Source organism: Lemur catta, chromosome 9 (assembly GCF_020740605.2).
Source record: "Lemur catta isolate mLemCat1 chromosome 9, mLemCat1.pri, whole genome shotgun sequence".
NCBI classification, from domain to species: Eukaryota; Metazoa; Chordata; class Mammalia; order Primates; family Lemuridae; genus Lemur; species Lemur catta.
In genome coordinates, this window is record NC_059136.1 from 79,028,807 (window position 1) to 79,045,049 (window position 16,243).

The following is a 16,243-nucleotide window of genomic DNA, read 5'->3' on the forward strand; positions in this document are numbered from 1 at the left end:
GTTCTCACAGTCACAGACATGGATTCTCCTCATTCCCTCCTTCTGTACGGTGCCTCTGAGCTCAAGAAGATCATTCCATTATAGATGTCTGGAAGGATGAACCTCCACTATCTCCACAAAGCTAAACAATATGCCCGTGATTCCCAAAAATAGTTGGAACCATAGCAGTTGACAAAATCACTTTGTCCTCTGAACTCTTAGGACATTTGGCACTTACTGGCTACTTGTAATTGTCTCCTTTGTACTTTTATTACTTTTTATCTCCTGCCTCTTTAGAGATGTTTTATATCCTTAAGATCAAGGTCTGAGCCCTACCACTCTATGTCTCCAAATGTAAGATAGTAATCATACACACCTATACAGACATATACATTCTATGGTTTGCTTCAGGAACTAGGTCTTCTACCCACTCTGTCTTCAGGCTTACTGCTTTTTTTGAGTCTCCCTTTAATCTGGCACTACCTTTTCCATTGTGAGAAAATCTGACTTTCCTAAAACTCTCTGTAAGTCTCATTGTGAGCCTCATCGCTAGACACGGTGCAGTCCAGGTCTACGTGGAGCTTTCCCCACTAGGAAGAGCAGGCAGAGGGCCGCAGGGACAAGTCATGGGAAGAAACCAAAGCATTTGCCCTTGAGATTTAAATAAGGCTCAGCTTGTGTTTTTGCATCAGAATTAGACTATTTCCAAATCACACTCTTAGCCTCTAGGGCAAGATTGCCTAGTTGTACAAGATAAGCCAACAAGTATCCAGCAATTATGCAAAATTCTGGTACCATGAAGCTAATGGTTAAAACACAACAGATAGCCTAAAATTAAGGACACTAGAAAGGGATGAGAAAAATACAGGGAATGAGACAGCTGAAGTGGTAGGAGAAGAGAGAGAAGAGAAGCATGAGATACAGGCTTCACAGAAGCCCCGGAGGTAAGTGCTCACAGTATCAGATTCACAGCTGCCACTAGCAGGACAGGAACTGAAGAGATGCCACTGTATCTGTCACATAGGAGGCCCCTAATGGCTAGACAAGTTTCACTAGACTAGCGAGAACAGAATCCGAATCAAGTGGTGTGAGAATCAGAGAAGGAGAGGTAAACACTTGAATGTAATGTACTCTTTCAAGGTCTGCAACTTCAAGAAGAGACACAGAGGACTTGAGAAGAACACAGGACCAGCCAACCAGGACTGTTTCAAGATGGAGGACACAAGAGCATGTTTGTTGGCTAGCCCCTGTAATTTAAATTTACTCTCCTTCTTCCACTTTTTAAAAAATTCTAGACAGTAGCATTACCATTCACCCAGGCAGCTATTCTAAAAAAAAAAAAAAAAACAAGAAATAAAAAAATAAAAGTCATCTTCACCATTCTCTTTGATTCTCTTTGCTCACCACCCAAACTGCTTCCTCCCTGAATTTGAAAGCTTCCAATGTGCTCTCATCCTCCCTCCAATAAAGGATAGGGATAAAGAACTGCCTCTAGAGTCACACAGACCTGAGTTTGAATCCCATCTAGACCATTTCTTCCTTGAATAACCCATGGCACATAAATGCCCTAAACCTTATTTTCTCCTTCTGTAAAATGGTTGTGTTACTAGTACTAATAGCATGGAGTTATTATGAGGTATAAGGGAATTAATACCTATACAAACCCGAGCATGGTACTTGGTACACAATAGTGGCCTTAAAAGATCTGAAGACCATTAATTTTGGAATTCCTTTCCTCTTCTGATTTCATGCTGCCTGCAAAGCTTGTGACCATATTTCCCAATTTTTGTATTTATCATGGACAAATTTCTTAAATTTTTATGAATGCTTTATTACAAATATTCAAATTATTTTGATTATTTGATTTTATAAATTAAGCTAGTAATACTCATTTTGACTTACAAATCAAGTGATTTTGATTTATTTTATTTATTTTTTTTTGAGACAGAGTCTCGTTTTGTTGCCCGGGCTAGAGTGAGTGCCGTGGCGTCAGCCTAGCTCACAGCAACCTCAAACTCCTGAGCTTAAGCGATCCCTCTGCCTCAGCCTCCCGAGTAGCTGGGACTATAGGCATGCACCACCATGCCCAGCTAATTTTTTCTATATAGATTTTTAGCTGTCCAAATCATTTCTTTCTATTTTTTGTAGAGACGGGGTCTCACTCTTGCTCAGGCTGGTCTCGAACTCCTGACCTCGAGCAATCCACCCGCCTCAGCCTCCCAGAGTGCTAGGACTACAGGCATGAGCCACCGTGCCCGGCCAATTTTTATTATATTGTATTGTATTTTCTTTACACACTTTGAATCAAATCCTTTAGACAATAAACATTGACAGGTTAGCTTTTTGTCATTTGTAAATTTTTTAATTAAAAATTTTTTAAGTCTAATACGTAAATAAAATGAAGTCACCAAGAAGTTTTTCAATGCGCCTTCATTTTATAAAAAAACACCATTAACTTCTAAGCAAAACAACCCAACCAATATGGTGTTAACTGGTCATATTCACACTCAAAATGGCTTATAATTTGTTATAAAATTTTTTAGAATGGAAATATACATTATTATATAAATAGCTGCGTTTTGCACATGGAGGAAAACAAACTGCTAGAGTAGTTGTTGGCCCCTGGGTTTTAATAGCCTCCCCCATCCCACCTGTCAAACCAACATTCACATTCTCTTCTTACTAATCCCTTCTTAAAGCTAAATTCAACTCCCCCTTATCCAGGGCAAAGGTTCAGAGTGAGAGGGAAAATAAGGACATTACTAACACTGACTATTAAACTGAAACACTATTCCAGTGCCTGACTATCTGCTATGCCATCACTCTCAGCATCTCTTCCTTGTTTTCCTTCCTAGTCTTCTCTAACCATTACCACTGACCTTGAACACTTACATTAACAAATGCATCTATGTGACTGCGGAAACATTCCATTGTAATGGCAGCAGGTAAATGGAAGCATGGCTTATATGGTTACTTTGCCAAAAGTTGTTAAGTTACCAAAAATTCAATACCAACTTTCTTCCATGAAGAGAGTCAATGGCAAGAGTCAGGTTAGAATTAAGATTAGTTAAAATTTAATAGTAGATAGCTGGTAGTAGAGTCTCACTTTTAATTAAGGTTCCTTTTAAGGAAGGAATCTATTAGGGATAGTCAGAGGAAAAGATTAAGAAATAAATGGCCATGTCTTTTATCCTCCCCAAATCTCATATATTCTACCCAGATGTGTGTGTAACACCATCCTTTGTCCATCTACCATAAATGAACTAGATACCCATTATAGAAGCCAGAAACTTGCTGTGCCATATATTCCAGAAAATATATTCTCATTACACACTCGAATGAGATTTAGGAAGAGAAATAAATGTTTCCAAAACTTAAACCAGAACATATATGAGTCCACACACACACAAAGCAAAGGGACAAAAGCTACTCTTGTAAAGAAAGCCAGTTTAAAAAGAGACAAAAAAAAAAAGTTGGCTTGAGCAACCACACTGTTTCTCATATCAAACAGAACCTCAAAATAGATGGGACTGCATCTCTCCACACTAGCTGCTGATTCTGGTGTATCCCATAAGAGAAATGGAGTTATGGCTCAGCCTCAAAACCCTGGGCCCTCGTTTCCCAGCGGCCTAAATCAATCCCCAGTCCAGGACAAAATGCTGTGTGAGATGCGTAATTATTTCAGGCCACTAGGGTAAGCACTATTCCTGGCAACTCTGCGGGCAGTGCCATGCATGAGGGTTTCTAATTCTCTTTGGTGATTTGGTTCTGCATAAACTGAGATTTTTCCTTCAGTCTTTCAGCCAGATAAGCAGCAAAGGCCAACTCCAGTGCTGAGATAGAGACCATCAAGGTCAATTTCAGTTCCTTTTCTGTGCAGATTAGTCTACTTTTTCCCTGCTGCCTTCCTGACATCTGTCCTTATATTTTTATCTGATTATCAAATACCTAGTGAGAGAACCTTTGATGGCTTCTGATGTTCACCCAGTCATCCAAAGGCCTCTCAGCCTAAGAAATAACAGGAATACCCTACAAAGCAGTTTCCTTGAAAGGCTAACCTAAGATCTTTGGCTGTGAACTTGTAAGAAGTATCTCCCATGGGTATTTTGAGGGTGATGCTGAGACTAATACTTCCTCTCACCAGAGGCAATACTGATTCAACTTGCCTATTACCAAATCTCTTAATTTTTGGCTTGGCACTGCACCTACAATATACTCAGTTATTACCTAACATAGAAAGGGAAAGGCAAATCTTGTCATTCCCATTTGGGAGATGGCGAAATCAAGGTTTAGAAGTTTAGAAGAATTGTCTAAAGTGAATTCAATAAAGCAGTGTTGTAGCAGGAAAGTACTGTAGATCAGCTGACGCTTGTTCCTGGTTTTGTAGGTCAGCCTCTTTGCAAGTTTAGAGCAGTGTTTTACTTACCATATTCCTCCTTGAAAACTTCTATTTACTTTCTTAACCCGTGGATACCAGTGGAGAAGTATCAGGTATACATTCCAGACACTTCTACAATATACACAGACTGAGCCATCTGCCTGTTGGGTACACAGCTCCAGGTTGAAGAATCTCTAAGGTTGTTCAGAAGAACAAATGAAGCACGAGGGGGAGCAGGTTCTAATATAAAAGTAATATCCTGTACCCCTGAAAAGGCAGATTAAAAACATCCTCATTATTACAAACAAAAAAATAACCAACTTATTCTGCGCTTTCTTCAAACTGCATTGCTCCCCTCCCCAGTAGCTTCATTAAATGCAAACACATGTGCTCTGAAATGGGTAGGTGTAAAAGAACATTCTGCACAATTATATCTAGGCTGCCGCAGATTTATAGCACATGCATACATATATCTGGGGATATTAACTCATGACGACAGCTGAACATGACAAATGCAACAGTACAGAAGTTGGAATGCCGGAAAAAATGCAACTACAAACCCCATGCAGACAAACACGCATACAATTGAGTTTTCCCTCAACACACACGTGGCGGCACTTACAGGAGCTTAACCACATCGAAAAACCCCAAACACAAACACAAGAGCCTCCGGCGGCCGCGCCTTCATCCACAGGCAGGGATTGTCGCGCGGCCCAGGGCACACTCGCCCTCCAACTGGCATCCCACTGCGCGAACACATGCGCGCCAACCGGTCCCCGCGCCCGCCCGCGGGGACGCGGCAGCTCCCGGGGCTGGGGGCAGGGCCCGGTGCCGCGGGAGCGCCGCGGGGCCGGGCCTCGGCGCCCCGGGGAGGGGACGAGGGGCGGGCACGGGGCGGCGCCCGGCTCACGTGGGCGGGCGGGAGCAGCTGAAGGTCCGCTCCGGAGCCTGGGCTGTCCTCTCGCGCGCGGCGCTGGCCGGGGCGGCGGCGGCGGAGGAGGAGGAGGAGGAGGAAGGCGGCGGTGGTGGCGGCGGCAAAAGAGGAGGGAGGACGGGGGCGGCGTCGGACTGGAGCCGAGCGGCGGCGCGAGCTGCCCGGGGCGCTGTCGTGAGCTCGCCCGCCGGGCCCCCACCCCCGAGCTACACCCTGCCGTGCCCAGCACTGCCCGCGTCCGTGCCCCCGCGGGGAGCGCGCCGGGGCTGCCCCCCGAATGACGGGCGGAAGGTTCGACTTCGACGATGGCGGCACCTATTGCGGCGGCTGGGAGGAGGGCAAGGCGCACGGGCATGGCATCTGCACGGGGCCCAAGGGCCAGGGCGAGTACTCGGGCTCCTGGTCGCACGGCTTCGAGGTGGTCGGAGGCTACACCTGGCCCAGCGGCAACACCTACCAGGGATACTGGGCGCAGGGCAAGCGGCACGGGCTGGGGGTGGAGACGAAGGGCAAGTGGATGTACCGGGGGGAGTGGTCACATGGTTTCAAGGGGCGCTACGGGGTCCGGCAGAGCCTGTGCACCCCCGCTCGCTACGAGGGTACCTGGAGTAACGGGCTGCAGGACGGGTACGGCGTGGAGACCTACGGGGACGGAGGTGAGCGGCGTCGCAGGCGGCTCGGCCGCCCCGCGAGCTGGTGCGGTGGGCTTTGCCCAGCCTGCGGGGAAGCGGGGCGGACGCGAGGCGCACGTGTCCGGAAACCCGCCAAAACACCTGGGAAGCTTCCCACCCACCTCCCGCGCCCTCCCTCCCCCGGAGGGTGCGTTGGGACGGGACTGGTGGCGCGCGGGTTTGAGCTGACCCCGTTCTTGAAGCGGGCGGTGTGTCCACACCCGGGGGAGCGAGGCGTGAATGTACCTGGCCGGCGCCAGCGCTGCACTGCCACCAAGAGGGAGCGCCGCCCGGGAGGGTTGGGCTGGAGAGAGGACGCTGTCACTTGAGCCCGTCACATTACGTTCCTGATCCCTCCCTCTCCCGGCCGGGTTTGAAATCGCCACTCCGGAGGAGTTAGAGCGAACGCCCTGGGCTTGGGAGGCCGGCGGTCTGTGCTGACCGCTCCCCGGATTGGTTTCACGTGGAGTCGTATTTCGCTTCTGGTCCTCTAGTAGCCTAAAGATAGAAGCCAGAACCCCATAACTAGGATGTTGGGGAATTACACCATATTTAGGGGTGCATTTGGAAACGTCCTAGTTATGGAAAGAGGAGAGGCCACCTGATGAAGGTGGGGTTCAGAGGGTGTAACTTCCTAGTTGTCATTCTGTTCCTTAAAGTATTGGTTTTCGATCAAAAGAATAGCAGTCTTTGCTGACCTGGAGACCTTTGTATAAATCACTAGGAAAATATTTTTGAAATGGGCAATAATGTGTGCATTTTTAAAAAACAATTGGCAGGTATGTTCCCGTAGCAGCTAAGTTAATAGCTACTGTACTGAGAATGGTAGTAATGAAACGCCAATTTGCATTAAGGTGTATGACCTACTAAACTATGCCTGGCTGTGAACAAAAGTCACCTGATTTTAATATTTAACAGTATTTGCAAAAGAAATTGTGTATATAAATAGGACAGAAGTTCCTTTTTTTATTGGGAAAAGTATACATCATTGAAACAGGTGTCAAAACCTGATCAATTTCGTTGTATAATAAGCTGAGAGATGAATGGCTTGTGCTTTGGCAAAGTACCTTTTCTGATAATAAACATAATCACATTTAATTGAAAAGGGTTGTAGGAGGCGATGTCACCTTTTGGAATTAAGCAGCTCAGAGTTGGAGGATATTAAAGGGATCCAATTAAAAGTTTCTCCAGCCCACTGCAACCCCAGTTATGGCATTGCTTATATAAAAGCTTATACAATTTGTACACTTCACTTACTCAGAACATTCCGGCTGTGTTTCAAATGCAAAACTACAAAATGGTAGGACTTGCTAAAAAGGACATCTTTTCATCCTACAGTATAAATAAAAGATATGGTTCTCATGGACTAAAAGGAAAAAAAACTTTCTCTAATACTTTTCTATGGGTTATGTGAGTCCCAAGTTCCACAGTAGTTAATTAGAGCCCTTAAATGTTCTGGATGGGCATAAAGTTCCTTGGTTGACAGCCCTATAAATATGTTAGCTTGTGTGTGACCGGATTTTATTGGAGGCCCCAGCTGTACTATATAACTAAATTCCATGCTCAAAAGTGGAATGCATAATTTATTCTTTAAATATGTGCCTTATTTTATAACCTTTTAAGAAGGCCATGGATAGTTCTCTCACTTCAGTTTTGGAAGGTTAAAAATAGTCTTCTTTTAAAGTTACTACTCATTAAACAAACTCTCTTGGTTTAGAGTATTCATTATACCTAGTAATCAAAATATATATAGCACAGTAAAGGCTGTCTATGTACATGTTGTAGAAGCCCAAATAAATATCCAGGATGATTTTCTGAATAATCTGCCCTCTGTTTTAAAACAAACTTTTTAAAATTAAAAAAGTTAAAATTTGGCGTCACCATAGTACTGTAGTTTTCTTTTTCTACTCCCCCCCCCCCCCCCGCAAAAAAAATCTAATATGCTGCAACTAGGAAGGGGGAAAAAACTCTTAAAAATCACTATTGAAAGTCTACTCTGCTACTTGATTTTCTACTTTCTTTCATATGTTGCTTCGTTTCATTGGAAAGTCCTTAATCACAAAAGGGGAGTCTAAATGCAAGTGTATTATTATAACTTATTTCATCCAAAAGTTTTGGCCAAAATGGGAAAATCACTTTCCTTATCTTCACTAAAAAGCTTGTTTGTCTCCACTCTCTGTACCGCCACATGTCCATTCCTGTACACTCTATATCGAATTCAAGTAAAATCTAATTCCATGTATTTTGTGGCAACATTAAACTGGAGGAGGAAGGAAGTAGTAATTCCATATGAGAAGTATCACTTAATTTATTAGTGATTTGTATGTGAATTGTTGTTGAAATAGAAACTCTCTGAATACGTTAGTACCATACTCATGAAATCCAAGTCTAGGTGCCCAGAATTTTTTATGCAAATTCTGATCTGCTGTACTTTGTTTTTTTACCTGTCATAAAACTATTGAAAACATCTGGGAGGACACAATGTCTTGTTAACTAGATGCATACCCATTCGTAGCATATAAACTTAAGTTTGGCAGAATGCAGTGCAAATTTGACTGAAACTCATTCCTAACTGGATGTCTTCCACTGCAAGATTGTGTAGTTAAAATGGCTAGATCTAAAAAGTTAGCTCCCAAATGAACACAACTTAAAACTGGTAAAAAATAATTTCTATACTTGAGAAATACACATCTATATTTTAGGAATCGAGGAGCTAATTAGAACTTTATTTGAGCAGCAGGGAAAAGTTGGAACCCACCTGCTTCATAAAGAAATAGGCCCTTTTTTTCTAGGTTCATTGACTAAACCTATTTTAAATTTCAGATGAACTACTAACAGTTTGACTGTAAATTGGTTTCTAGCAATTCCATGGAGGAATTCTTTCATATACTGCGATTGAACAAAATGGGAGAGGAATGTGGCCAATGCTGTTGTCCCCCGCCCCCCCATTTGACAGTTGAGCAGAGACAAACTTTCTAATTATTGCTGTTGCCTTAGACAGCTTGGATTTTCTAGCAGTACTTCTTTGGAAATTCTAAATACGAATCTTATTTTTGGAAATATCAGTTTAAGGAAACTAGCTGTTAATTTTCCGTTAGTGTTAAACATTTACCAAGATGGTATAGTTGTGTTTAAAAAGTGCAAATACTTATTGGTATCAAACACCATCTCTGCAACTTGTTCTAGCAAAATTAAGTTGTCATTATATAGAAAAGTTAGGAAGATATGATTATAGTATTTATTTAACCAAAGGAAATATTAAAAATAAGGTGGTTTAGTATGTACAAGTCAAGTTGTATAACTTTTATCCTACAATTTATATATTATATGTATAAGCAAAGGAAAAGTCAAAAGTTGAAATTTCCTAATAATTCTATTCCCTTTCCTGTTGAGGTGGTATTATTTGGTGATGGCTGAAATTCAGTAGGAAGCTTCTTAACCTGAAATGTTTTATGTGACTGTCTTATCCTCTTGGGTTAATCCTTTTGAGAAATCTATGGTTCACCTCAGAAGTTCATAGATGTCAGGTTAAGACTTCACATCTATCCAGAATTTGACATTCACAGTACCAGACCTTCTTAGTATTTCACTGTTGCCCTGCTATTGTCTTTGTGATGTAAATATGTCAGAATTAATGAAAGAGAAGGTAGTCTTCAAATTGGTCAAACTTTTGATTTGGCAGTCATTTGGTTTTAACTCTTCAAAATAATCAGTCCTTGTTAATACAGTGATATAAAATAACTAGCATTATTGTTCAGTATTTTAAAAATGTATGCCACACAATGGAAATTTGTACAGGGAAATATAAAATGCAATGTGACTGCAGGGTAGGTCTATATAATCAGAAATGGGAAAAGGTCAAGACAGAGTAATGATGTATTTTCTGTGACATTGTGAATTGTTATGAATAACACAAAAGTAATTACATTTTAAAATTTCCAGATAGCTTCTTTAGAGGGATACTATAATTTAAAATTTGCCTTTAATGAAAGGAAATGGCCTTGATTTTGAAAAGAAACTTCTAAATTCCCTAATTTAACATTCATTTCCTCCTAAGATGATTTAAAAACCTATACCAGGTTATTTTTAAGATGTCTTTGCTTATTTAGTAGAAAAACATACTGAGAATAAATGCTTTGGATTAGAGGTTATCCTATTCCCAAAAAGGCATAATATTTGTTGAAAAAGTAATTTGGTATCAACAAAGTGTTAATGGAAACTGTCAAATATACCTTTGTTCTGAGATTAAGTCCAAAATGGTAAGAGTGGAAGGTTTCCTCTGGACTTACCTCAGTTTTTCTAGGGATAAAGGGTGTACTCTTTCTAGCCACCATAGCTGTTTACTATAAACACAGTCATCAAACGACCTCAATCCACAAACGCCAATACCCACAGACCACAGGACACAAAAGCATGAGTTTGGGAATTTTGTGTTCTCTTATAAAGTAATTCCTACCCTCAGGGTGCTTTTAGTCTGTGATTCACAGTGCAGTGGTGGAGGCTAGGAAATCCATAAAGAGAATGTAGACATTTGACAAGTAATGAGGCACAAAGCTTGACCTTTTCACTTGGAAGCACAAAAATGTTAAAGAAATCACTCATTTTTTCACTAATGGTTCACTATATTCAGGATATATATTGTTTTTGTCAAGTCATTCTTGGCTCAAAAAGGTTCACCCAAATCTAAATTTCAATCCTAAATATTTTCCCTACCCTAAAAAAAAAAAAAAAACAGGTAAAATGAACATAGACAACTTAAGACATTCATTGACCCATGTCCCGAGTATTCAGATCACTGATATTTTTGTCTTTGTGCTTGTTGGAATGTTATACTGACATAGACCTAAAAGTCATTTATAGAGTTTTTCAGCTAAATTAGTAAAATTAGAATAAAATTTACAAACAGAATTCATCATCTACAGTTGTACTGTCTTCCTAAAAGAGGTTTCTGATGTGTTAATTTCGGGGGGGGGGGGGGAGTTGTTTCCTAAGATCACTCTTTTTGTATTAGGAAAGTAGTGGCTTTCATCTGAAACATTCATATACGGTTTTAAATGAAAAGCAAAAATTATCACAGACCATTGGAAAATTTTATACAATTGCATTAAAACCTTAGACCCAAAATTACAGGGCAGGGATTCACAGGTGGATGCAAAGTAACCCCTAGGGTTGACTTGGCAATGTGTAAGATTTGACCTTGGGCCTGCCTGCCCTGCGCTCTGCGTTCTCCCAGTGCGCACAGGCTGGTTGCAGGTGATTGCACCCCGTCTGTCCCCAACTCACGCTGTGCTTTCTTGCGGTCTCTTCAAGGTACCTACCAGGGCCAGTGGGCCGGAGGCATGCGGCATGGCTATGGTGTGCGCCAGAGCGTGCCCTATGGCATGGCCACGGTGATCCGCTCCCCGCTGCGCACCTCGCTGGCCTCGCTGCGCAGCGAGCAGAGCAACGGCAGCGTGCTCCACGACGCCGCGGCCGCCGCCGACAGCCCGGCCGGCACCCGCGGGGGCTTCGTCCTCAACTTCCACGCCGATGCCGAGCTCACGGGCAAGAAGAAGGGCGGCCTCTTCCGAAGGGGCTCCCTCCTCGGAAGCATGAAACTCCGCAAGTCCGAATCCAAGTCTTCCATCTCCAGCAAGCGCAGCTCGGTCCGCAGCGACGCGGCCATGAGCAGAATTAGTTCCAGCGATGCCAACTCCACGATCAGCTTCGGCGACGTAGATTGTGATTTTTGCCCCGTGGAAGACCACGTGGACGCCACCACCACGGAAACCTACATGGGCGAGTGGAAGAACGACAAGCGCAATGGTTTTGGCGTCAGCGAGCGCTCCAATGGCATGAAATACGAAGGCGAGTGGGCAAATAACAAGAGGCATGGATATGGCTGTACCGTGTTTCCAGACGGCTCCAAGGAAGAGGGAAAATACAAAAATAATATTCTGGTCCGTGGAATAAGGAAGCAGCTTATACCAATAAGAAATACAAAAACTAGGGAGAAGGTGGACAGAGCAATTGAAGGCGCACAAAGGGCAGCGGCCATGGCGAGAACCAAAGTGGAAATAGCAAATTCAAGGTATGTAAATATTGGGGTTTGCTGGGTCGTTCAAAACAATGTAATATCAAAAATTATGTCTATTGGTCTGCTGGTGACATCACCAAATGGGTTCTACAACTGCCAAAAAAATCAAAGGTGGCAAATAATTAAGCCTCATAGAATGAGAGTCAGAAATGTGCCTGTACTGTTCTGAAACTTTCTCGCATCAAAAAATGTTGAAGGCACATTGAGCCCCTCTTCCTGTTCTAAGTTACTTTCCCTAAATTTAACAACTTGGTGGAGTTCCCTGAGACTATGCGCATCTTCCTGAGCCCAGGAAGTTACATGTTTCAAAGAAGGACCTCTGAAACGCTGCCACAGAGAGCGTTGTGTTGTGCGTACCAGAGTCAATTCGCATGGAAGCATACCTAGTATAGAGGTATACCTTTATTCTAATATTTACGTTGGAGGTGTGTACCTCTCCCCCTATAAAATTATCCTAATTTATAAAATTTAGGTTCTGCTTATTGAAGTCTTATAGGTGAAATTGGTTTTGAGACAGCCACCGAGATCTAGTTATAGTAAGCATGGTAAGTTAACATGACAAAGTCTAGCATGCAATGTTTGAAACAACAGAGCTTGTCTGCATGGGAAAGGCAAAGAGACTAAGGCTCACAAGAATCATCACATTCTATGCAGGAGAGATTAGATCATTGGTATATTAAAAGGAAAGGGGTGGAGGGAACCTGACATGGACAGATGGGACTCTCAATGTGCCAAGGTTGGAAGAAAGAAGAGCAGTGGAGAAGGGTTGGCATGAGTAGGAGAAAGCGGGCGAATAATAGATTGCCAAGTGGGGTGTATGTGGGCACAGAAGGACTATGTGCTTGAAGTTTTACCATTAAATAGCTGGTTTCAGGGATCCAGTAAGAGGGATAGAGAAATCTATTAGGAATGGATATTGTAAGTTAGACGAAAAGGAAAAAGGGCTGGTTATAAATGGAAAATTTTATTTTTAGGCTTAAGTGGGTACTGACCGGCCATAGTTTTGTGTGACTTGAGGCATAAATTTAGCTTAGAATATTAAAAATCCTGTTCCTGCTTCAGTAATACTCTTCTACAGAAGTAAACCTCCTTTTGAAACCACAGAATATTAGCATGTCTCCAGGCTTTTGTCTTAGTATTGAATTAATAAGTCCCACTTTTTTTGTTGAGCCATATGAAATTTCCGATATTTGAAGTTTTTAAATGTCAAAAAAAAAAAAATGGCAATTTCCTGTGGTTCCACTGAATACTTCCAGACTTCTAGAGTTCTTTTTTTTTAATGTCCCTGTTAAGAAAAATAATGTAAATAGGGCTACTAAATAAAAGAGGTCACATTTTTTGCATTGCTTTTAGATAGATATTATGTTAAAAGTCCTCAAAGTTTTCATCTTTACCCCAAACTAATCCTATTTTAAAGTTAATATTTCTTATTAGTAAGCACAAACTTTCATGAAGAATCTCTTTCTCTTTCCTGTCTTCCCTACCAAGCATCTTTTATTTTAGATCACAGTTTTTGCTGATCACCAAGCATTGGATCTACTTTGCTTTTCAGTTTGCTTGTAGATAGGGTACGTGGCATAGTTAATCTTGCTGACTAGCTTTTACAGCTAGCGATATACCTTTTGTTAGGCCCTAGCCTCTAGTTTTAAATGCGTCCTTGGATTCTTCCATTTTATTTTCATCTTATAATTTAGTGATACGTTAGAGGCAGTTCAGTCTTGGCAGGTGAAAAATAAACCTGTGCAGAACACTCCAACAAATGATTTATTCTAATTATTGACTTTTATGATTAGTTTACATTGGAGGAATCTACATCACGGAAGGGGACTTAGTGACGCAAAGATGGTCTGTGATTACACTAGTGCCATAACACTCTTACCCAAGTTCTAGCCATGTTCTCTCTGTTGAAAGTCTTTCGAAGGTAGTATCATGTAGTTTGGGAGTACTGTATTATATAGTTCTAATCAAGAAATCTTTAGCCTAAGACCTTATATTTTTAGCCAGTTAACTACTTCATAAAGATTTCACTAAGGTATTTTTAAAAAACATTCAATTCTCTATGCTAAGTGAAATAAGCCAGTCATTGAAAAACAAATACTGCATGAGCCCACTTAGATGACTTATCTAAAATGGTCAAACTCATAGAAACAGAGAGTAAAATGGGGGTTGCCAGGAGCTGGAGGGAGGGTGAAGTGGGGAGTTGCCATTCAGCGGGTATAAAGTTTCAGTTATACAAGATGAGTAAGATCTAGAGATCTGCCGTTCAACACAGTGCCCATAGTTAACAATACTGTATCGCGCATTTAAAAATTTGTTAGGAGGAGATCTCGTGCTATGTGTTCTTACCACAATAAAAAAAGTAGTTTGAACGTCACAATGGACAAATTATAAATAAAAATTCAATTAACCTTTTATATTTTACTTTCACTGTTTTAATCCCCTTTCCAGATTCCTTGATATAATGAATACTTTATACGTAGAGCTTTGCAGCTTGTTTTTGGAGAAAATAACTGAAAGACTGACATTCCCTTAATAGTTCTGAGTTTAGAGTTCACAGTCGTTCAAAACTTTTTCAACAAATCAAGAGAAGATCTTTTATTAAGGTTTTGGAGATTGCCACCTGGGGGAAAGGACTTCTAGCTATGTTATTGTCATAAACTGTGGTTCAGTACAATGCCAGAATATCTGCACAGTCCTTCCTGGCCCCTCTACAGTTGCCGTTGTTAATGTTTTTAAAAATATCATTGGCCAGGTATGGTGGTATATGCCTGTAGTCCCAGCTACTTGGGAGGCTGAGGCAGGAGGATCGCTTGAGCCCAGGAGTTTGAGGTTGCAGTGAGCTGTGATGACACTACTGTACTCTAGCCTGGAGGACACAGCGAGACTCTGTCTCAAAAAATAAATAAATAAAAATAAATAAATAAAAATATTGAACATTTAAGAACATACAGTGATACTGCTCCCGACCCAGTCCAGTAACAGCAGAGTAAGAACTAGAAACTGAGACTCCTGGCAGCTGCTGCTGTCAACAAAGGGAGGTGATCAATTAATAGTTATCAACCATTCAGTTTGTCCACCCAGTCACTGTTCTCTGTTATTTCTTTGCTTTAGAGACTTTTGTTTAAGTTCCAGAGAAATAGACCTGCCTTTGTATTATCACCCAGTTTTATCTTAGAACAAAGTCTCAAGTTGGCTCTGAGGGAAAATAATTGTATCATCCAATAATGTCTCCAGGAGACACAGAACCAACCATTTTTGTCCCAAAGATTCAAGAAAATGTGGTAGATCTGTGGACCTTTGCTTTGTTTCTCTGAAGAGGGAGTGGTGGCGTTTCCCAGTAAGCACACAGGAAGCTTGTTTTGAAAAGCTTATTATGAGCCCCTACTTAGTTCTGATAGGTCAGGGAATATGGGGATGACATAACAGTTATTAGTAGATAACACAGATAGTTCATTAGCAGGTTAGCACTTAAAGCGTCAAGACCATAAGAGAAGCTAATAATTTACTGACTCCTAGAACTTCTTTTTAGGTCTCTGCTCTGATCGAAAAAGTACTATATTTGTAAGATTTAGCAAAATTTTATTTCCCTTTTCTCTTGGTCCTGAGAGTAAAAATCATCATCTGGGATTGAGAAAGGGTCTCAACCTTGTTTTTTAAGAAATGTGGAAGAGGCAGGAGAGCAACTCTGCATATTCCAAGAAATAAGCATACCTAGTAGTTGCTGAGGCCCCTCCGTGCAGTGGCTGACATACGGTTTGTAGTCCTGGAATCCCAGCCGCTCTGCTTTGTAGATGAAGACACTACTCTGACAGACAGATGTTGGGACTGGGGAGAACCCAGTGCCCAAGCCCAGGCCTCATGGTCTTCCCTGCATCATTCTTGACCCTGGGTAGGAACTTGGCCAATCAGACTCTCTTTCGAGTCGCAGGAATGCTATGTAGAGACATATAAGTGGAATGCCTCTCCTCATATGCTGAATTTACTTCCTAGAAAATATTATATAATACGCAGAATCTGTTTTGTTAGAGAATACTAAAGGTCCCCAATCTCAGATCTGAAAGGGCCACAGGAGAACATCTGGTCCAAGCCCCTAACACCCAGAGGCAGAGACTGAGGCCCTGCCCAAATACACCCTGCTGTCTCTGTTGTTTCCATTCTGTTTCTTAGGTGTTCAATTTTTATTCCTTTAGCTCTTGCCTCCCATA

At 41.8% G+C, this 16,243-nt stretch overlaps 1 protein-coding gene across 4 annotated transcripts in view; it reads left to right on the forward strand.

Annotated features, from left to right (window-relative positions):
* Positions 1 to 5,315: 5,315 nt before the first annotated feature.
* JPH1 (junctophilin 1) overlaps positions 5,316 to 16,243 on the forward strand; it is a 75,019-nt gene continuing 64,091 nt past the window's right edge. For 2 of the 4 annotated variants that reach the window (XM_045560853.1, XM_045560854.1), the window contains exons 1-2: positions 5,316 to 5,947; positions 11,273 to 12,032. In XM_045560853.1, the coding sequence (XP_045416809.1) occupies positions 5,569 to 5,947; positions 11,273 to 12,032 (1,139 nt within the window). In that variant the 5' untranslated portion in view covers positions 5,316 to 5,568. The remainder of the gene's footprint in view (positions 5,948 to 11,272; positions 12,033 to 16,243) is intronic. The other 2 variants (XM_045560851.1, XM_045560852.1) reach the window with 1 other exon arrangement.